Source organism: Rhodnius prolixus, unplaced genomic scaffold (genome assembly GCF_049639745.1).
Source record: "Rhodnius prolixus isolate KJV_2025 unplaced genomic scaffold, Rpr scaffold_3, whole genome shotgun sequence".
Taxonomy (NCBI): Eukaryota; Metazoa; Arthropoda; class Insecta; order Hemiptera; family Reduviidae; genus Rhodnius; species Rhodnius prolixus.
This window is the reverse complement of record NW_027411603.1, coordinates 23,426,880-23,447,734: the sequence shown is the minus strand read 5'-3', so window position 1 is coordinate 23,447,734 and position 20,855 is coordinate 23,426,880. Positions and strand designations below refer to the sequence as shown.

At 34.4% G+C, this 20,855-nt stretch overlaps 2 protein-coding genes across 10 annotated transcripts in view; both read left to right on the top strand.

Annotated features, from left to right (window-relative positions):
• The window catches only part of LOC141453480 (uncharacterized), a 75,584-nt gene extending 63,382 nt beyond the window's left edge, over positions 1–12,202 (top strand). For 3 of the 8 annotated variants that reach the window (XM_074126797.1, XM_074126804.1, XM_074126803.1), the window contains 2 exons: positions 9,283–9,407; positions 9,509–12,202. In XM_074126797.1, the coding sequence (XP_073982898.1) occupies positions 9,296–9,407; positions 9,509–10,239 (843 nt within the window). In that variant the 5' untranslated portion in view covers positions 9,283–9,295 and the 3' untranslated portion in view covers positions 10,240–12,202. Of the gene's footprint in view, positions 1–6,972; positions 7,240–9,235; positions 9,408–9,508 lie in introns of all 8 variants that reach the window. The other 5 variants (XM_074126798.1, XM_074126802.1, XM_074126800.1 and 2 more) reach the window with 4 other exon arrangements.
• Positions 12,203–15,599: 3,397 nt separating this feature from the next.
• On the top strand, positions 15,600–20,855 carry LOC141453478 (uncharacterized). 2 transcript variants are annotated; one of them, XM_074126792.1, is made up of 2 exons: positions 15,600–15,741; positions 18,039–20,855. In XM_074126792.1, the coding sequence occupies exon 2, from the start codon at positions 18,052–18,054 to the stop codon at positions 19,750–19,752; it is 1,701 nt and encodes a 566-aa protein (XP_073982893.1). In that variant the 5' UTR covers positions 15,600–15,741; positions 18,039–18,051; the 3' UTR covers positions 19,753–20,855. The 2 variants fall into 2 exon arrangements, with proteins under 2 accessions (XP_073982893.1, XP_073982894.1); XM_074126793.1 differs by having other exon boundaries at positions 15,636–15,754.

Sequence of the window (20,855 nt, the reverse complement as noted above, 5' to 3'; positions counted from 1 at the left end):
TTATGTGAACTTACAGACGGAGATTGTGATGTAATTCTTGGAGACTCATAAGTATTCCTAAATAATTGCTAACTTCGTTTCCTAATCCTCTTCGCTTTCCTTTCCTCGACGGTTTCCCTCCGATTAGCTTCGAATTCGGAAGAGTCAGTGCTGTAACTCTCAAAGCAGTTTAGATTCGAGTCATTCCTTATTATAACTGCAGGAGAGTCCTCCTTGGCCCTAACGTATTGATTGAGTACTGGACATGTTAGGAGTAGATGTAAAATGTTATCTAAATCGTGATTACATAGTGGATAATCACAAATTTAAATTAGAATTTTGTAGACAAAGTTGACTATCATTAATAAAGCATTACTCTAAATAAATTTCCTTAACAAAAACTTACAATTTAAAAAGTTAGGTATAAGGATTGATTAAACAACAAATCTACACTAAGTACCCAAAATTTAATTCATCTTTAATTTCCGGGTCATTCCATGTCAAATCAACACAAAAAAAGACCATTTTTGACCTCACCATCTCGGATTTTCTTGAAATTTGGCACATGTGTACTATTGGTATAGACTTGGAAAAATATGAAATTTTACTGTGATATGTCAACTGGTTTATGAGTTACAGGGCTGTAAAGTTGCCAAAAATGGGCCGAAAAACAGGGAACCCCGTGTTTTTGAATTACTGTAGAAGCTTTCCTAAGTGAGCTACAGACTTGGGATTGGTGTCATTTTATAGCATATATAATGCCCTTTCCTGTGATATGCGACACCATATGGGTTAGGATTAATAAAGTTTGTTAAATTTAAATTTAAAATTTAAATTTTAAATTTTTTAAAAAGTACATATTTTAAAATTTTAAAATTAATTCTATGAATAGCTAATAGTGTTATGAATCACTGGGCAAAATATTAATTTGGGACGACAATGGCTTCATTGTTAAAAAAATTTAAGACTAAAGCTCCTTTTCATGGAAAATATATTTTAATAAAATTAAAGTAATAAATAAATTGAAAATAGTAATAATGAATCAATGAATCATAATTAATAATTATTAAGATTTAAAATATTGATTTTGAAATCATTTTTAGAATTAATAATTATGATTACAGTAATTATTCATATTAATTATAATATATTATTTTAATGAAATTATGCAGTTAATCAAATTATACAAAAATAATTCAATTCAATATCTTTGTTTAAGAACAGTCTTCTTTGGCTGAGATAACAGCCTCTTTAAGTTGGTTTAAGTCGGCAAAGGGCCTTGTGATGGCGTAGGGGGTTTGGTAAAGAGACTGGCAGCTCGTGCCAGTTTGCAACGACCCTATGGAAATCAAATCCAAACTTCACTACAACTTTTTGAGTGGGCAGTAGAAAACATCACCAACATAGACTTTGCATATTCAACCCAGGAAGACTATGTTGAATCTGAGTGTTTTTTAAAAAATCGGTTTGCTCAAGCATTGGCTATTAAAGGAACACAGCAATACCATGCTTTCATTCCCAGAAGTCAATCCAAAATATTGGTTAAAAACGTTTCTATGAAATCAGAAGCTTGCGAAGTTTCAAAATTCCCTGATAAACTAAAATTAGCCGACATATCAGGTTATATCAGTGTAGTCTATAAAGAAACTGGTGGCTTGGATATGTTTTAGAGAAAAATGAAGAACTTGATGAAGTAAAAGTAACTTTTCTTCATCCAGCTGGACCCTCTAAATTATCTCGTATCCAAGAAATGCTGATATTCTTTGGGTCTCAGTAGTGGATGTTTTGATAAAAATTGATCCTGTGACTCTGACAGGAAGAACTTACATATGTCCTTCTAGAAAGTGATGCATATCAAACAAATGAAGCCTTTTCAAGCTTAAAATAATAAAGAGATCCTATTACTTAACAGTATGTTTTACTTTGGACTTATTAGTGGAATTATTATTAGCATTATTATATTAACATGAATTCAGAGTTGAATTAATCGGATTGGAGCTTTAGACTTAATTTTTTTTAACAATGAAGCCATTGTCGTCCCAAATTAATATTTTGCCCAGTGATTCATAACACTATTAGCTATTCATAGAATTAATTTTAAAATTTTAAAATATGTACTTTTTAAAAAATTTAAAATTTAAATTTTAAATTTAAATTTAACAAACTTTATTAATCCTAACCCATATGGTGTCGCATATCACAGGAAAGGGCATTATATATGCTATAAAATGACACCAATCCCAAGTCTGTAGCTCACTTAGGAAAGCTTCTACAGTAATTCAAAAACACGGGGTTCCCTGTTTTTCGGCCCATTTTTGGCAACTTTACAGCCCTGTAACTCATAAACCAGTTGACATATCACAGTAAAATTTCATATTTTTCCAAGTCTATACCAATAGTACACATGTGCCAAATTTCAAGAAAATCCGAGATGGTGAGGTTCAGACCCCGTGTTGATTTGACATGGAATGACCCTTCCGTATTTTCCGCCATTTAGAAACGTTCTAAAAAACTTATTGTTTTATAATTTTTAAGAAAAAATTATTTTGTAATTTACAATCTGTAATATACAATAAGTAAATAAGATGAACTGGAGTGGGAAGAGCAGGAGGAGAGAAGCTACCCAGCGGTAGCACTCTCTATAGGAGAGAGGAGAGATTGGAGAATAATGGCGTTTAGGCCTTCAGGCCTCAAGGAAATCGCGGGGCCACTGGCGATTCAGTCGGCGAGTATCATTTTTAGGGAAGTCAGAGGAGGCGAGAGACTGTACAAGAGGATTTGAGCAAATAGAGAGAGCAGTATGCAATTTTTCATATTTAGTCGTGGCGAGTTGGTGTATGAAGGGAATGTTGAGGTCGTGGTTAGTCACGTAGAAAGATGCGTCAGCTATCTGTCGGAGGAGTTTTGATTGAAATGTTTGCGCCGTCCTTACGTTCTGTAGGTTGGGCTGAACCCCACAGCTCTAGTCCACATAGGTTTGAGAATAGTGTTGTACACTAAGGTTTGAGTTCAATGGGCAATTTAGAGCGTCGTCCTAGTAGTCTTTAGTTTCGCACGTTTCATCATTGCTTGTTTTTAAAGTCTAGTGTGTGGGTTCCATGTGAGTCTTTTGTCTGTGTAGAGCCTAAGGTAGCGCACCACCTCTTCCAGTACAAGGAAGAGAATTGCTGTTGAAGAGAACAGGTAGACAGGAGCCCCGCCGGAGAGTAAAAGTGGCATACTGGCATTTCTGTGGGTTCATTTTAATCATTCACTTCTTTGCCCAGGATTCTATTTTATGTTAGTGTGTCTGTAACTTGTATGAAGCTGATGTAGGATGTGTACTTGTGGCTCCTACATCAGCTTCAGTTTTATAAAATTTAAGTAATTTTACTGCGTTAAACTTTCAATAATATTAAGACCCAAATTACTTAGTTTATAAAACAATTCATTACGATCAATGCTAACAAATGCTGTTTGGAAATCAACAAAAAAATCATAAACTTTAGTCTTGGATTTCATCCATTTTGGGACGAATGATGCTGGTCTGAGAGAATAGATGGTGGAATGAATTTTCCTAAAGCCTGCCTTATGATATCCACTCCAGAAGTTCCGTTTATCAGCCCTATCAGTCAATCTGTTCAATAGCAAAGAAGCGTGCAGTTTGGATATACAGTCCACAAAAGTGATCCCTCTATAATTATTAAGTGTGCTGGGATTGCTTTTTTGATGCAAAGGGTACAAAATTGAATTGAAAAAACATTCCGATACAACTCCCACGCTAAATAAATAATTACAAAAATCCACCAGACATTCTTGAAAATTTAGTGATGCGTTTTGTAAAATTCGTAGGGTACCCTATCAAGTCCCGGAGCCTTGTTATCCTTTACATTTCCTGTCACTAGCAGCAATTCCTGCAGTGTAAAAGAACATCCAACACAACATCGACAATATAGGGCTGAGAGTAGGGTAATATAAATCCCTAAAATAATTTTTCTGCTCCAAAGGACAATTTACTAGCTCCCAAAAAGTCCTACCATCACTACATGATTCAAATTTGTCGCCCATATTGCTATAAAATTCACCCCTTTTTTGTTCACAAAGGGTCTATTACTTAGTAATTACTTACAAATATTTATCTCTAACTATTTTAGAACCGGTCAAACGAAACCAATTCAAAAAACTAAAAGAGAGTTTCCTTATTTTATAACATCCTCCATCAAACCATTTCTTTCTAAATACAATTTAAGGCGGCCCCAATTTGTAAAAAGCCAATTTCCCGTTCCCAGAAGATCTCAAAGTGTACCTTTCCAGTGAAAATCAAAATTTGACAATTACTATTGAAATAAATGATTTTAGCATTTGGATAACGGTGAGTTTAGCCTAGCAAGGATGTTGCGTGCGCGCGCACGTACAATGTTCTACAGTGTCTTTATTTATTGACTGGCTGTTAGTGTTTATGTCTGCGTGCAGCGGAGATGATGTCATAAAACATCACTGTCTCAGACAGTAGCTGACACCTTGCTACTTGGTTCCCTCTGACAAAGAAAGGAAATAATAATAACTTGTCTCAATATCTGCACAGATTATTGTCAGAATAAATTGTGATATATAACAGGAATTTATGGTAATTTATTTGTGTGTTCCGGAATTTATTATTTCTGCTATTTGCAACCTACGGCCATCTTGAGACTCATGCAAATTTAACCTAGCATTTCCGCCATTCGTAAAATATTATAGACCGCACTTACTCTCGTCGAAATAAGAGAAAATTGTCAAAGTGCACAGAGTTGCCATAGAGGTATACAGCAATGTCTGAAGAAGAAGATGTATAACATTTTATCGCCGTATGACCTAATTAAAAGAATTCCGCATGAAATATTAATAAAGGAAGGCTTATTGACATACAATGACGTTGAAAGACTAATTTAACGGTAAGGATGGCGACAATCTGGTCAAGTTTTCAAAGTCTGCCCGGAAGTAAAGATAATCTCCGCTGCCGGAAATTAAATTACTGAATCATGAATTGTAGATATAATTATTGATTTTTCGATGGGATTTGTAAATAATCAGCAATAATGCAAAAATAACACTACATGATTGCCGCAAGGGGCTGTTCTCACTCCCTTGCTTTTTAACATCTATACGGCCGATCTTAAGACTACCGTGTTTCTGTATCACAGTATGCTGATGACATCATCCTGTACAGTCAAGAGCTAACGCTAGACGAAAGTTTGAGAAAACTAAGCTGTGCAATGTTGTTGTTCAGCCGGTGGTGCTCAGACATGGGTCTCACTCTGTCTGAGAATAAAAGCAGCGTGACTGTGTTCACTAGACACAGAAAATACTCTATTCCATCCTCGATATCGCTAGGTGGATATCACCTACAGGTTAAGCCCATCATGAGGACGCTAGGTATGGTAATAGATAACAAATTGTTATGGAGACGGCACATTGAACAGTTGGTTAAGGGATGTAAACAGTCGCTAAACATACTGAGATGCATCAACCATCTGAACTACGGAGTAGTGCTGCACGAGACCGAGACGAGGCGAGACTTTATGCAATCTCGATCTCGGTCTCGGTCGCTCAAATCTCGGTCTCGTCGAGATATCTCGGTTTTTTGAATTTTTGTTTAAGTATTAAAAATGGTTTGGTATTAATAATCTTTTCATAAATGTTATTATTTTCTAATAATTATTTTAATTTATATATTGGTATTGATACAAAGAAAAAAATGTGTGTAAAAGAAGAAAATTACTTACACTTCAATGCATCATACTGTTATATATCTTTATATAATTTCAAAAAGATGTTAAAAACGCGCCAAATGAAAGACCCAAATAACATATCTGCTTGCTATAACAAGTCGATTGGTGGAAATAAAAAATGCACCTCCCAACAAACTTCCCGCTCCATTAGTTATGACTGTTGGTGAAGATAAAGAATCTGATGATTCACCTTTTGACGACGACGACGACGACTGCATCAATATTTTTGCACCATTTGCTCAAAAATCAGCAAATATCACCGAAGCATGGAAGACAGAAATAATTAATTACACCAAATTAGACCAAGCACCAGTAGACGTTGACATTTTAGAATAGTGGAAAACACTTGAGAATTCCATCTGAAAGATTATTTTCGCAAGCTGCGATGATAATGACCAATAGAAGATCTTCTCTAACTTCTGACTCAGTAAATGCTCTTTTATGAATCAATGCTTGGGCAAAGAGTATCTTAAAAACGAAAATTTGTGGTAATATTTTTTAGGTGCATAGATAGTCTTTTTTTTCAAAATCACTAATTCTAAAATTCTAAAATATAATTCAAATAATATCTAAGTTCAAAGTATTAGATTATTAATAGTGAAATTTATGAAATTGAATAAATGAATGATATGAATAGTGAAATTTAGTGAATTCATGTAAAAATTAGGTAATTCGAAGGGGGCGCCAAGGTAGCCGAGCGGTTAGAGGCGAGACCTGTGAAGCTAATATGTATTATGGTACTGGGGTCGATTCCTGGTCTTAGGCCTTGGATTTTATTTAATGGTTAATAAAAGAAATTTACGGTAAAGTGTGTCTGCTAGTCGCCTCCGTCCACGGCACCTAATTGGTAGTTGGACGTAAAGCTTGCCTCAAAAATTAGGCGATTACTTTACTTTGCTTACTTTACTTATGTAATTCGAAGTCAAATAGATGTAGTAATACTGAACATATATAATAAAATCGTATCTTTTAATAATTAATTCGGTACCCGTAATGATTATTTATTAATAAAGAACACAATTTTATAATTTTGTAGCTAAAAATAAATATTTGAAAAACCGAGACGAGACCGAGATTTCTCGACGAGATATATATAATGTCTCGATCTCGGTTGCTCAAGTCTCGTTTCGGTCTCGGTCTCGGTAGCGAGTCCGAGATTTGTCTCGATTCTCATGCAGCAGCACTACTACGGAGCCGATATCAAAACATCGCTAATTCTCTACAGACAATTAATTCTGTCTAGAATAGACTATGGTTGCTTCCTTTACGGAGATACTGCAAATAATCACTTGGTGAAAATAGAAAGAATTCAGTACAAAGCGCTGAGGCCAAGCTTGGGGGCTCTCAAATCCACTCCTACCAACGCCTATGACTTTCATCTAAATATAAGAAAGAAGCTGTTAGCTTCCCGCTTCATTGCAGACAGACTGAGAATCAAAAATCACCACACTAAGTTGTACAATAAGGCCACAAAAGAAAAAAGAACACCACATGGTCTTGGACCAAAGAGGTAAGTCTGATTGAATAAAGAATTCATTTTCTAACTGTTATGTAGGAATGCTTGAATAAGGACTGTTATTTCTATTATTAACATGAATGTTTAGGACTAGTTAGGTTATACTGCCCATTAAGGTTAAATGCTAAATTATTCGTTTCCAAACTCGTTACGCATGGAGTGCAATAAGTATGGCTGAAAAGTTCGAAATTTGAGGCGAATTAGGAATTAGAACTTTAAGAAGACAATGCACTTCATGAACGTGACTAACAAGACTGCTTTTGTAACATTTACCACAAGAAAATCAATAAAAAATTATTTATTATTTTCTAAATCCTCCAAAAAAAGATCACAAACAAATAGTTGTTTTGAAAATTGGTAGCCATGTTTAATCTGCACGACAGTTGAACATCTGTCCGTAATGGCGCACCTATCAGTAAGTCCAATGTGTGAGGGAGGTAGGATGAATGGGTTGTTCCAAGATAGCGATACTCCCTTATGGCGAAGTAACGATATTAATCCAAGAACTGCACTAGTCCCTAACTTAATTCGACAACCATCCTTTCTGGTAGACTGTGTTGTGTTAACACCAAATCCCTTTTAAATAGCAAATATTTACTGTTTACTGACAATGACATAAAAAAAAGCACAATAATTTGTAGAAAAGCATATTGTGGATATAATTTCAAATTGGACCTGTTAGTTATAATTATTATTTTCATAGCAGTTATAATATTAAATATTATTTATATATTTTATCATCAGGAAATGGTATAATTAGTTAATTAACCTGCATAAACTGCAATCCTTACCAAAGCTGCAGTACTATTAACATTGAAAATTTAAAAGAAATATGTAAATTAAGAAGTATTGAATTAAGAAAAGTCGAGTGATCTACTAATTATTTTGACTGAAATATATTTACTAATTACAGGAGATAATGAGAAAAATATATATTACTCTATTCTTGTAGTAGATCTGCGGTACGAGATATAGTGTGGAGATTAGTAGAAGGAGGAAGGTCTCATTACTGGAAAGTGGCATGGCTGACTCAATTAGTGCAGCAGAGTGGTTTGCCCGGGAATGTCAGCGCGAGGTGGCGCCAACTTTGTAATCCCCTACAACCGCCAAACTTCACTTAATGTTGTACGGACGCGCACAATCCGCTTCCGTCTAAAACTACGAGCCCAGGCGGCCACCTCACTCCAAGCTGGCAGGGTGTTAGCAATACTTACGGACTCCAAAAAGTTTCGGTTGGCTCAAATTGTATAAGAAACTTGGTGACGACGGTAGGGAATTAGAAGTAGAACCACTGACTCCAGAACCATAGTGTGCTTCCACGTTGTAGGGCGGATGGTAAGAACAGACTAAGTTTTACTATAGAAACGGGAGAGTTGTGCTAAACTCCTTCTCATTCCTTTAAAGGAAACTTAGTTCTCAGTTTGCACTTGAAAGAATAAATAGCCAGAGTTTCCCAAGTTATGCAGCACATCTAAGCAACTTTTCTTATTTTCTTACTCAATAGTCAACTCCGATGAAAATTACTCTGACGCAAACTCATTTACTAACGAATTCCTAAAACTTGTTTATATTTTAACAGAGTACAAAGAAACGGTGACAAATCTTTAACTCAAAATAATTTCTCAAATTGACAGCTTCTCTGCCCTCTCTTCATAAATTCAATACATTTGAGCAATTTATTGATTTTAAAGATAATTCTCTCTACCCAGCGGTCCCTGGAGTTAATTTATTTTCTCAAGGAGTCTCGCTCCTATCAGCCAATTCTTTCTCCCCTCGAAGAATATGTATTTCTTCTCTCCTCCGCCCAACCCTTTCAAGTCGATGTTAATCCCTCCTCTTAAACTGCACTTGCCATTTCCAAATCTGTCTTTACTGCGAAAAAGTGCCAACCATCCTAGTCATTCCTCTGGAAGTAGTCCCCATCACATTCCTTACCTAGTCAGGGAAAGTAAAAAGATTTAGTTTAAGTGATCCTATTTTCTCTTTTCAGGATGAATCCACTATTTAAAAACTATTCTTCGCTTTTCTGGTTCACAGGACGTTGACGTAGATGATGTACAATGTAATGGTGAGCATCAGCACTTCAGTTGTCGGCCTGCTTCTCACATTCCAAGGAACACAGGCTTATCTACTCAACATCACCAACAATCACAACTCAACCGGTACGTTATCATTATCAATAATGCGTCCTTAACTTTTGCGAAAACACTTAGAAATGATCTAATAAACATGATAAAGGAATTAGATTATTGGTTTTTTTCAGAAATCGAGAAAGTTTCAAACCACAGTTTGGATATAGAAAAATTAAGATCATTAGAAGATTCATTAAGAATTCTCCAACAAAAAGTAACAGAATTATCTTCACAAATCTCAAAAAAGTATTATACTATATACATAATCGACCAAGAATCAAAAAAATTACAGATTGATTTAAATAATTTTCAAAAAGAGTTGAACAATACTGTTACAAAAGAACACCCGCTAATAATCGATTATTTGGATAACAACAATATGGTCGATATTTTCTACAATTTAACTGAACAAAAGAGTTATCTGGATTTGCAAATAAAAGAAGAAAAAGAGTCTGCAAAGGACTGTATTCGAGAAGTAGAATATAGATTCATTTACGAGCCAGGATTATTTCTAAGCTTAACTACATACTGCAGTGAAATTGAATACATCGTAAAACAATTATCTGTTGACGAAGTCTTCTATCTATCAGAAAGAATTAGGAATATATCAAAACGTTTTTTGTTCTATAAAACAATTATCAAAGGCGTAAATAAATTTCATGCTGCAGATAATAGATTAGATTATATTATTAGACTAATAAGAAGTGTAAAGGAGGAAATTATAGACCAACCGAAGACACCCCAAGCTCTAAGAAGTGAAGCAATAGAGTTTCACAACGATTTGAGCTCACAGTTACAATCTTTGCTTTATTCTAAATTAGATTTATACCCAACTCCACATTGCAATGACAGTGATCTATGACTCTTTGATGCAATGATCATTGTAGATTACGCTCTAGCGTATAAAATATTCTACAACCTTTCTACCGATAGCGTGAGACATAGTGATCTAATTAACTGTTTTTTAGAAGCTATTTTTTTGGGAACTTTTCGTAGGGAAGATAAAGCGCTCAATTACGCATTGTTTTTGAAATATTTCGAAGAAAATTTCCGAAAAAGCAATGAAAACTAAATTCATTTTCAAAAGTTTGTTGATCAATTGACACCTTTAGTAAACACAATTGTGTTTTCAGAAAAGGTTTGCATAACTAATATTGGCAGTGGCTACCATTTACAATCTTCTAATCATTCGCATGGTAACGTAAAATATACAACTTACACACAAAATATTGATATGAGTCGGAGGCCAGAAGCAATCTGGAAACTAGCACATGTAGAAAACAATATATTCTTTATTGAGGATGTAGGTGTAGCGGACACCTACTTGGACACGGATCTTTCTAACGAAAACATGGCTCGCTGTATACGGCTGGCATAAGCCAACAAATATTGGAAAGTGGAAATTTGTGTTATCTGATCGTTGGAGCTTTGTTATCATCAAGAATCTAGCTAGAAATGAATTATTACATTCATCCAGTGAGACGGAATACTTTGCTATTACAGAACGTCCTAAAGCTCCTCCCGACAAATATACGAGCTTGTTTGGGGGGGATTCTTAAGAAAAAAGCTCTAGGACAAAATTATTTATTAACTACTTACTTCCGTAAATTCAGTTTAATTCCTCCTCTCACGACAAGTATCTCGCCACTATTGTAACCATACTGATCTCAATAGGATGAAAAATATAATTGCCATTTCAGTCGTGAAACATTTATTTATTCCGCTGAGCTTTCCGACCTAGGGACTGGGTCATCTTCAGTGCTAGTTTCCAAAGTAATTTTTTACTTTACAGGGTTAAATGTATCACGACTGAAATGGCAATTATTTTTTTCATCCTAATGAAACTATGAATCAGTCACCAAAAATAATGAAAAGCATACTGGTCTCGCTACCTTAAACACAATGATTGGGGAAGGTACCTATTTCTTTCCTTCGGGGTACAACCAGCACTCTGCAGTCTAGACTGAGAGAAATGGATAGCATACTGTGACCGTCTTTGTCATCTTTAGGAAAGAGACTTGGAAGTAACAAAAAGCAGCAGATGACCCCTATAATCTTGCAAACCTGCGTCTACTTTCTAATATGAACCAATTATCATAGCGTCATCCACAATTATAGATTCATATGAGCTACAGAAATAGTTCTGAGGATTTACTCCTGATGCAAACTCTTTGTGGTAGAGGTGGAAAAACCTCTTTTTCAGTAATTGCAGTTCATAGTCCTAAGACAAAAAGGAAGTAAACGTGCAGTAACTAGAGGAAGTCTGCACTTATATTAGTGCATAATGGAGGTAAAGAAAATATTCACTTACCAGCGACAAGGTTCAAGAAAACAGAATTGTTCCCGAATGTTACATTAATAAGAATAAACTCCCCGTTAATGGAAGTCAGAAAGATTTTTAAAATAATTTGTAATACCGACTAGTTCAATTGCGTAAAAGAATTCACTGAAGCAATTTGGTGCACTGACGACTTGTGAGTCAGTATAAAAAGTTTGTTACACTGAGTTATACTAAGACTATATTATATCACAGCCATTTACAATTTCTTTTACTTTATTTTATTGTACAGAATTGTATTATTGTTCGTCAATAGTGGCACGTCAGCCATTTGCATTTTATATATGTTCTGGCAACAAAATAAAATAAAAAATAAAAACTCATATCTATTGTAGGTCATTCTGCTTTACAATTTTTGAATTTGTGTGTAGAATCTTGATGGCTTCTTAATATCACTTAGTCTCAATGAAGCTTTTCATTTTTGAAAATCCTAAAAGTAATAATTTAATTTTTTAATATTAAAATATAATAATTATCTTCTGTTCAATATGATTTTTCCCTATCTTCCGAATATGATTTGGTTTAAACAAAATGTTACTATTTATATGAAGAAATTAGAGTTATCTCAGAGTTGTATTACCCACTGTGATAACAAGGAGAATTCTGTAAACTTAATACCGGAGGCTACAAATGAGTGCAACTAGTTACAATGAAAATCCATGTTACTGATTACACCAGAAAGCCTTGGTTGGACAAACTATGTGATGAGGCAAAGTGCAAATCTTTTAATCAGTTACAACGTCATGGAAAATTCAATACGGTGGAAGATAAGTAATTCTTTACTGATCATTTCTAATAAAAGAAATATTTGTAAAAATATAAGTAGAGATTGTTGTGCAAGGTGTACTAAGCGTGTAAATAATTCAAGGCAGAGCAAAAATTTTTTATTATTTAGGGGTTTTCCTCAATTGTGAGGGTCCCTCACACTGAATGCTTTTGTGCCCTACAACTTAGCCTTAACATGCACCACATAAATAAAAACAATACTATATAGAAACAAACCTACTGAACCCTATTAGTAATAAATAAATATTACGAATAAATGTTGCAAAAACCAAAATATTGAAAAACACGGATCATCCATCCAACGGAAACTAAAACCAATTATACCAATACCAATACCAAACTTTCACCAATCATTGGTCCAATCAATGCGTCTCCATTGGTCCCTATCCATTGCATCCTCCCTGCAGAGTCCCTTACCAATCATTATCTCTTCCACTCCATTCCTCCAGTTATTTCTGGGTCTACCTCTTTTCCGGCGGCCTGGAGGTTTCCATTCTAGCACTGCTTTGGGCACTCTGCTCTCTGGCCGAACCAAGCAAGTTTCCTGTGATCAATCCCTTCGAGCACAGATTTTTCTTTCTTTGCAATACATCTTCTTTCAGTACGAGATTTCCTGGCCGACCGTCTCCAGAAATCCATTTCTGTCGCAGCTAGTTTTTTTCTGTAACTTCTTGCTAATCATCCAGGTCTCCGCTGCATAGAGCAGTATGTTCTGGACGATTGCATCATATGCTTGGTCTTCATCTGGATATTACTGCTCCATAAGATAGGGTTCAACATTCCAACAGCTTTCCTCGCACTAGTCACCCGTTTTTCTATATCCAGATCCGACGCGCCATCCTATTGGAGATACGAACCAAGGTACTTGAAATTCAGTACTTTTTTTAATCTGGGGCCATCGGTCATACACTCGTTATCAGGGTTTGCCGTCATATATTCCGTTTTTTCAAAATTGATTTCCAGACCCCACTTTGCATATTCTTACCTCAGCGAAGAATACTGGGAGATAATCCGAACGTTTAATTTTGTAGTATCGATGCAGAATCTCTGTAAGGAAACGAAACATTGGAACTGCCCTTCTCTTTGGTAGAGCAACAAAACGCGCTGATTACAGTAAGAAATAATAAGTAAAAAAAACACTAAACCTACCACGACCGATTGACCGTTTTTTAAATTTGGTTTAAATTTTCTAATTACAGCGTTATCATACCGCCATTAAACTTCACGACTTTTCCTAAAATATGTATACAATTGTTTTTTTAATATTCACTTCTTTTCCTAATATTTGATTTTTGAGAAAAATTTGTAGTCCGTCTTTGCGACCGGTAATTTGACCGGATGAATATTTTCATTTTATTTACTTATTTTAATATTTTATTTTATTTATTTATTTATTTTTTGTAACAGAATTCTCTCGAAAACTCAATTTGATAATGCATTTATCGGATTATTGTTTGCATGTGGTCTATATGAGGCAAAAAATGTACGATATTGCCCTTTTGTATGAAACAAAAAATGGGGACGAGCATTCTTCTCAAACACTCTGAGCAGAAATGTGTAGACGGAAATTTTGAGGTTTATTCGAATGGATCAAAGAAATAATCATTTACAAACCGATAAATTTGCTTTGATTTCTAAATTTTGGAACAAATTCGTAGAGAACAGTCAAAACTGTTATAACCAAGAGCATATATCTCTTCCAAATATGATCAATTTGGTTACCTCAGTAATACTAAAATATAGGATTAATAAGCAAAATGTATACGCATTTTTTGTCGATTTGGCGGCCGTTTCTCGTTCTGTTGATCGCCATGCTCTTATTTACAAACTTAAGGAATCAGGTTACTTTACAAAAATAATTGTAAATCCCTTTCCTAATCCTTCTGCTAATGTTTGGGGTTTCAGCGGAATATCACAGTAATTCAAAACGGAAGTGGGTATGAGATTGTTCTTTCTAGCCTAATGCTTTACTCAATTTACATTATGATGTTGAAATGCATCGAGATAGAAGAATTTGTTTGGATTAGGGCAGTAAAATGCAGTTACTTGCATTCGCGGGCGATTTAGTTTTGCTCGCTTCGGATCCAATCTCCTTACAAACAATGATTAATTCTTAATATGAATAGTGTTTATATTGGAATCTACGAATTAACATCGATATAACCAAAGTAATGGTTTAAGAAATGGAGGTAGGCCAGCAATTAAGGAAAAATGAATCTATGGAAAGATAATTTAGAGGTAGGTGTAAATATTTAGGGTCTTGCTTTCGCCAACAATTCTTATGAGCTAACATATCACAGAAGAAGGTAACAAAACCAAAATGGGGTTGAATACAGTCTGGCGGCAATTAATGGAAATTAATGATATTAGATTCCAAAATTGCGAATATTTAATTCTATTAGCAACCGTTCTGTGTTACGATCTTAGGCCTGGGATGGTGTTATGTAATAAATTTTGGCACTTTAGGTAATTAGGAAGGTCATATTTTGAATCAAACAAAAATAAAGGAAATATTGAAAAATTTAATTTTGAGTTGTTAAATTACAGTAGGGATGATAACTAGTATATGGTGCAAATCGATTAGAAAAGGAAATTGCCAATGATTCGATAGAGCAGTAGGCCTATAAGCAATTTGGATTTGGATTCATCCCCTCTATGTAGTGAATAACAATTTGATTTAAAGAATAAAAATTACTTCAGTGCCTTCAGTGTTCCATCACCATTTAATATTAACATTTGGGATATTTAGTTTAGAGGGGATAGGCATTATTTGAATCAGCAGTTTGCTGGCTCTAAGCGAGATAAGAAGAAAAGTTTCTAATAATTGGAATGTATTGGTATGCAGATCGTGTGAGATCTCTGTATTTTTTTTAATATATTCATTAATTATATAAAAAATATGATAAAATTATTGGTACTAAAGCAGAAAGGTTATTCAGTTAAGCGAAAAAGGTAACAGCAAGTTCAGCCACTTAACTCGCTACATTAACTTTTGTGTTACATTGTTATTAAGTTTTTAATTATTTATTTATTAAAATGCTACAATTCTGGGAATAACAAGGTTTGTGATAATTAAAGAAATGGATAATGTGTCGATAAATGATAGTTGATGACCTGTAAACTCACAACCTATTATATAAAAGGCAAAAGAGGTTCATTTAGTTCAGTTGCTAACACTGTGTTGGATGCAGATCTAAGAGCAGAGTATTACACTACATTGTCATCTGCAAACATTACAACGTAAGTTATTTAGGTATGTTACCATATTAATTATTAATTACAAATTTTATAATAAGGAGAAAGTTAATTATCCTATCGAATGAATCCTAATAGATTCACCTAATTGATAATTGGTTAACGTCAGAACCAATAGATTGCTTTATTTTTCCACAATCATCAACGAAATCAGTAATAATGTTATGATCAGGGAAATTATCTTTTTTTTCGAAAAATTATTACTTTAGGACATAAAATCTATAAACAGTAGCTTTAGAATTGGGTATTTAACTTTGTCAAATTATTATTTCCACACAAACTACTAAAAATATTACAATGTTTAACACAATTATGCTAAATATTTGATAAAGTATTTACATGATCTGATGTAATATATAACCTATAATATAAACTGAAAAATTTATAGAAAATTTTTTAGGATTAACTCATAACTCACTCAAATATATTCATTAAACTTCTTTCCACGTAAAGACCTCAGTAATACATTTTCAAAAGGTTCAGCGGATTGTTGTGGATTTTACAGAGAATTCCTTCAAAATCCGCATCTCACTAAAGTAAAGTAAGTAAAGTGATCGCCAATTTTTTCAGGCGGGATTCATGTCCAATTACCAATTAGGTGACGGGGACGGAAGCTTATACTTTAGTATAAACAATTTTTCCTAACAATTAAAATCTAGTCATTCGCGGGATTCGAAATGAGGACCTTCCACTTACAAAGCCACATTCATGGCCAGTAGACCAACACTCGCCGTTCACTCAACGTACTACGAAGCTTTTTATAATTTCAATTTTCTTTTTTTTCTGTAATTTGGTAAATAGAAAACACGTATTTAATCATTTTTAGTCTATTTTATTTTCAGTGATTCACCCATTTTTTTAAACCCCTAAATCTCGAAATACAGCATCCAATTTTATTTTTTCAAATGGAACATTATATTTTTTTTTGCTTATTTTTATGCATTCTGAGGCAGTAAATGGCATAATTAGTTAATAAACCTGCATAAACTGCATTCCTTTCCTATGCTGGACTAGAATTAACTTTTGAATTGAATATGTTTCCAATTCAAATAATTTTTTTTCGGAATTCAAAAGAAATCTGTAAATTAAGAAGTATTGAATTAAGAAAAATCGAGTGATCTACTAATTCATTTGACTGAAAAATATTTACTAATCACAGGGGATAATGAGAAAAATATATATTACTCTATTCTAGTAGTAGATCTGCGGTACGTGATATAGTGTGGAGATCAGTAGAAGGAGAAGGTTTCATTAGTGGAAAGAGGCACGGCTGCCTCAATTAGTGCAGCAGAGTGCCCGGGAATGTCAGGGCGAGGTGGCGCCAACTTTGTAATCCTCTACACCCGCCAAACTTCACTTAATGTTGTACGGACGCGCACAATACGCTTCCGTCTAAAACTACGAGCCCAGGCGGCCACCTCACTCCATGCTTGCAGGGTGTTAGCAAAACTTACGGACTCCAAAAAGTTTCGGTCGGCTGAAATTGTACAAGGGACTTGGTGACGACGGTAGGGAATTAGAAGTAGAACCACTGACTCCAGAACCCTAGTGTGCTTCCAAGTATTAGGGCGGATGGTAAGAACACACTAAGTTTTACTATAGAAACGGGAGAGTTGTGCTGAACTCCTTCTCGTGCCTTTAAAGGAAACTTAGTTCTCAGTTTGCACTTGAAAGAATAAATAGCCAGAGTTTCCCAAGTTATGCAGCACATCTAAGCAACTTTTCTTATTTTCTTACTCAATAGTCAACTCCGATGAAAATTACTCTGACGCAAACTCCTTTACTCACGAATTTCCAAAAACTTTTTTATATTTTAACAGAGTATAAAGAAATGGTCACAAATCTTTAACTAAAAATAATTTCTCAAATTGACAGCTTCTCTGCCCTCTCTTCATAAATTCAATACATTTGAGCAATGTATTTATTTAATTTAAAGATAATTCTCTCTACCCAGCGGTCCCTGGCGTTAATTTATTTTCTCAAGGAGTCTCGCTCCTATCAGCCAATTCTTTCTCCCCTCGAAGAATATGTATTTCTTCTCTCCTCCGCCCAACCCTTTCAAGTCGATGTTAATCCCTCCTCTTAAACTGCACTTGCCATTTCCAAATCTGTCTTTACTGCGAAAAAGTGCCAACCATCCTAGTCATTCCTCTGGAAGTAGTCCCCATCACATTCCTTACCTAGTCAGGGAAAGTAAAAAGATTTAGTTTAAGTGATCCTATTTTCTCTTTTCAGGATGAATCCACTATTTAAAAACTATTCTTCGCTTTTCTGGTTCACAGGACGTTGACGTAGATGATGTACAATGTAATGGTGAGCATCAGCACTTCAGTTGTCGGCCTGCTTCTCACATTCCAAGGAACACAGGCTTATCTACTCAACATCACCAATCATCACAACTCCACTGATATGTTATCATTAAACAATTATGTGCACCTAACTTACGCCAAAACACTTCGAAAGGATCTGAACAACATTAATAAAAGTATAGAACAATTTATAAAACAATTAGATTATTGGGTTTTTTCAGAAATCGTCAAAATTTCGAACAACAGTTTAGATATAAAAAAATTGAGATCATTAGAAGATTCATTAAGAATTCTTCAACAAAAATTATCAGAATTATCTTTAAAATTCTCAAAAAAGAGTTATACTTTAAACGATATTTACGTTGAATCAAAAGATTTACAGATTGATTTAAATAATATACAAGGAGAGTTAAACAATACTGTTACAAAAGATTACGTGTTAGTAAACGATTACTTGGGCAGCAACAGTATGGTCGGTATTTTCTACAATTTAACCGAACAAAAGAGTTATCTGGATATGCAAATACAAGAAGAAAGAGAGACCCAGTTGGTAGATGACTGCATTCGAGCAGCTGATAATAGATCCGTTTACGAGGCAGCACTTCTTCTAAATTTAATTACCAACTCTAGTAAAATTGAATACATCGCCAAACAATTATCTATTGACAAAGCCTTCAAATTATCAGAAGCAGTTGGGAATATATCGAAACGGTTTCTACTCTATAAAGCAACATACAAGGCCAATTACTTACAGATAATAGATAAAATAGATAATCAATTAGATATTCTTATTAGACTAATAAGAAGTTTAAAGGAAGGAATTATAGACCAACCGAAGACACCCACAGCTCTAAGAAGTGAAGCAATACAGTTTCACAACGATTTAAGCTCACAATTACAATCTTTGTATTATTCTATATTACATTTACACGGAACTGAAAATTGCGAGGACTTTGTTCTACAGCTCCTTAACGAAATTATCATCGCAGATTACGCTGTAGCGTCTAAAATATTCTACAACATTCATATTACAGGGGATACAAATTGGGTCAACGTCCCTAAATTAATTAAATGCTTATTAATTAATCTTTTTAATGGAGCTTCTATACGGCAATCCAGAGCGTTTAAATACGCATTGTTTTTGAAATATTTCATAGATAATTCCCGGAAAACCTATGAAAGCCATGAAAATTTCCGAGATTTAGTGGATCAGCTACCACCTCTAGTAAATAGAATAGTGTTTTTAGAAAAGGTTTGCCTAATTAATAAGGACAGTGGCTACTATTTACGATCTTCTGAGCGTTCCTATGATAACATAAAATATACAACTTACACACAGAATATTAAAACAGGTCACATGCCAGAAGTTATCTGGAAACTAACACATGTAGAAAACAATATATTCTTTATTCAGAATGTAGGTGTAACGGACACCTACTTGGACACGGATCTTTCTAACGAAAACGTGGCTGGTGAGCACGCTGTATATGTTTGGCATAAGCCTACAAATATTGGAAAGTGGAAATTTGAATTATCTACTGGTTTGAGCTCTGTTATGATCAAGGATCTGGCTACAGATGAATTACTGTATGCATCCAGTGAAAGAGATAACTATGCTGTTACAAAACCTCCTCCATTTCCTGCCGGCAACCAATATCAATGGGATGTGGTGAATTGTGATTCATAACTTTTTTGGGGGGTAATCTTAAGAAAAAAGTTCATTGATAAAATTATTTATTAACTACTTACTTCCGTAAATTCAGTTTAGAGCCACATGACAAGTATCTGGCCTCTATTGTAACCATACTGGTCTCACTACCTTGGACACAATGTTTGGGAAAGGTACCTGTTTCTTTCCTTCAGGGTACAACCCGCAGTCAGCAGTCTAGTCTGGGAGAATTGGCTAGCACACTATGACCGTCGTTGTCATCTTTAGGAAAGAGACTTGGAAGTAACAAAAAGCAGCAGGTGACTCCTAAAAACTTGCAATCAAGCGTCTACTTTCTTGAATGAACCAATTATCATAGCGTCATCCACAATTATAGATTCATATGAGCTACAGAAACAGTTCTGAGGATTTACTCCTGACGCAACCTCAATTTGCAAAGACAATAAATAAATAAATAAATAAATGCGGAAAAAAGTATTATGAAGGTGGAAAAAACGCTTTTTCATTAATTGCAGTTCATGGTCCTAAGACAAAAAGGAAGTAAACGAGCAGTAACTAGAGGAAGTCAGCACCAATACAACAATGGAGGCAAAGAAAATATTCACTTACCTGCGACAAGGTTCAAGAAAACACAATTGCTCCTGAATGTTACATTAATAAGAATAAACTCCCCGTTAATGTAAGTCAGAAAGATTTTTTAAATAATTTGTAATACCGACTAGTTCAATTGCGTAAAAGAATTCGCTGAAGCAATCTGGTGCACTGACGACTTGTGAGTCAGTATAAAAAGTTCGTTACACTGAGTTATACTAAGACTATATTATATCACAGCCATTTGCAATTTGTTTTACTTTATTTTATTGTACAGAATTGTATTATTATTCGTCAAGAATGGCTCGTCAGCCACTTGCATTTTGTATATGTTCTGGCAAAAAAAATAAAATAAAAAATAAAAACTCATCTATTGTAGGTCATTCTGCTTTACAATTTTTGAATTTTTGTGTAGAATCTTGTTGGCTTTTAATATCACTTAGTTTCAATGAAGCTTTTCATTTTTGAAAATACAAAAAGTAATAATTGAAATTTTTTATGTTAAAATATAATAATTATCTTCAGTTCAA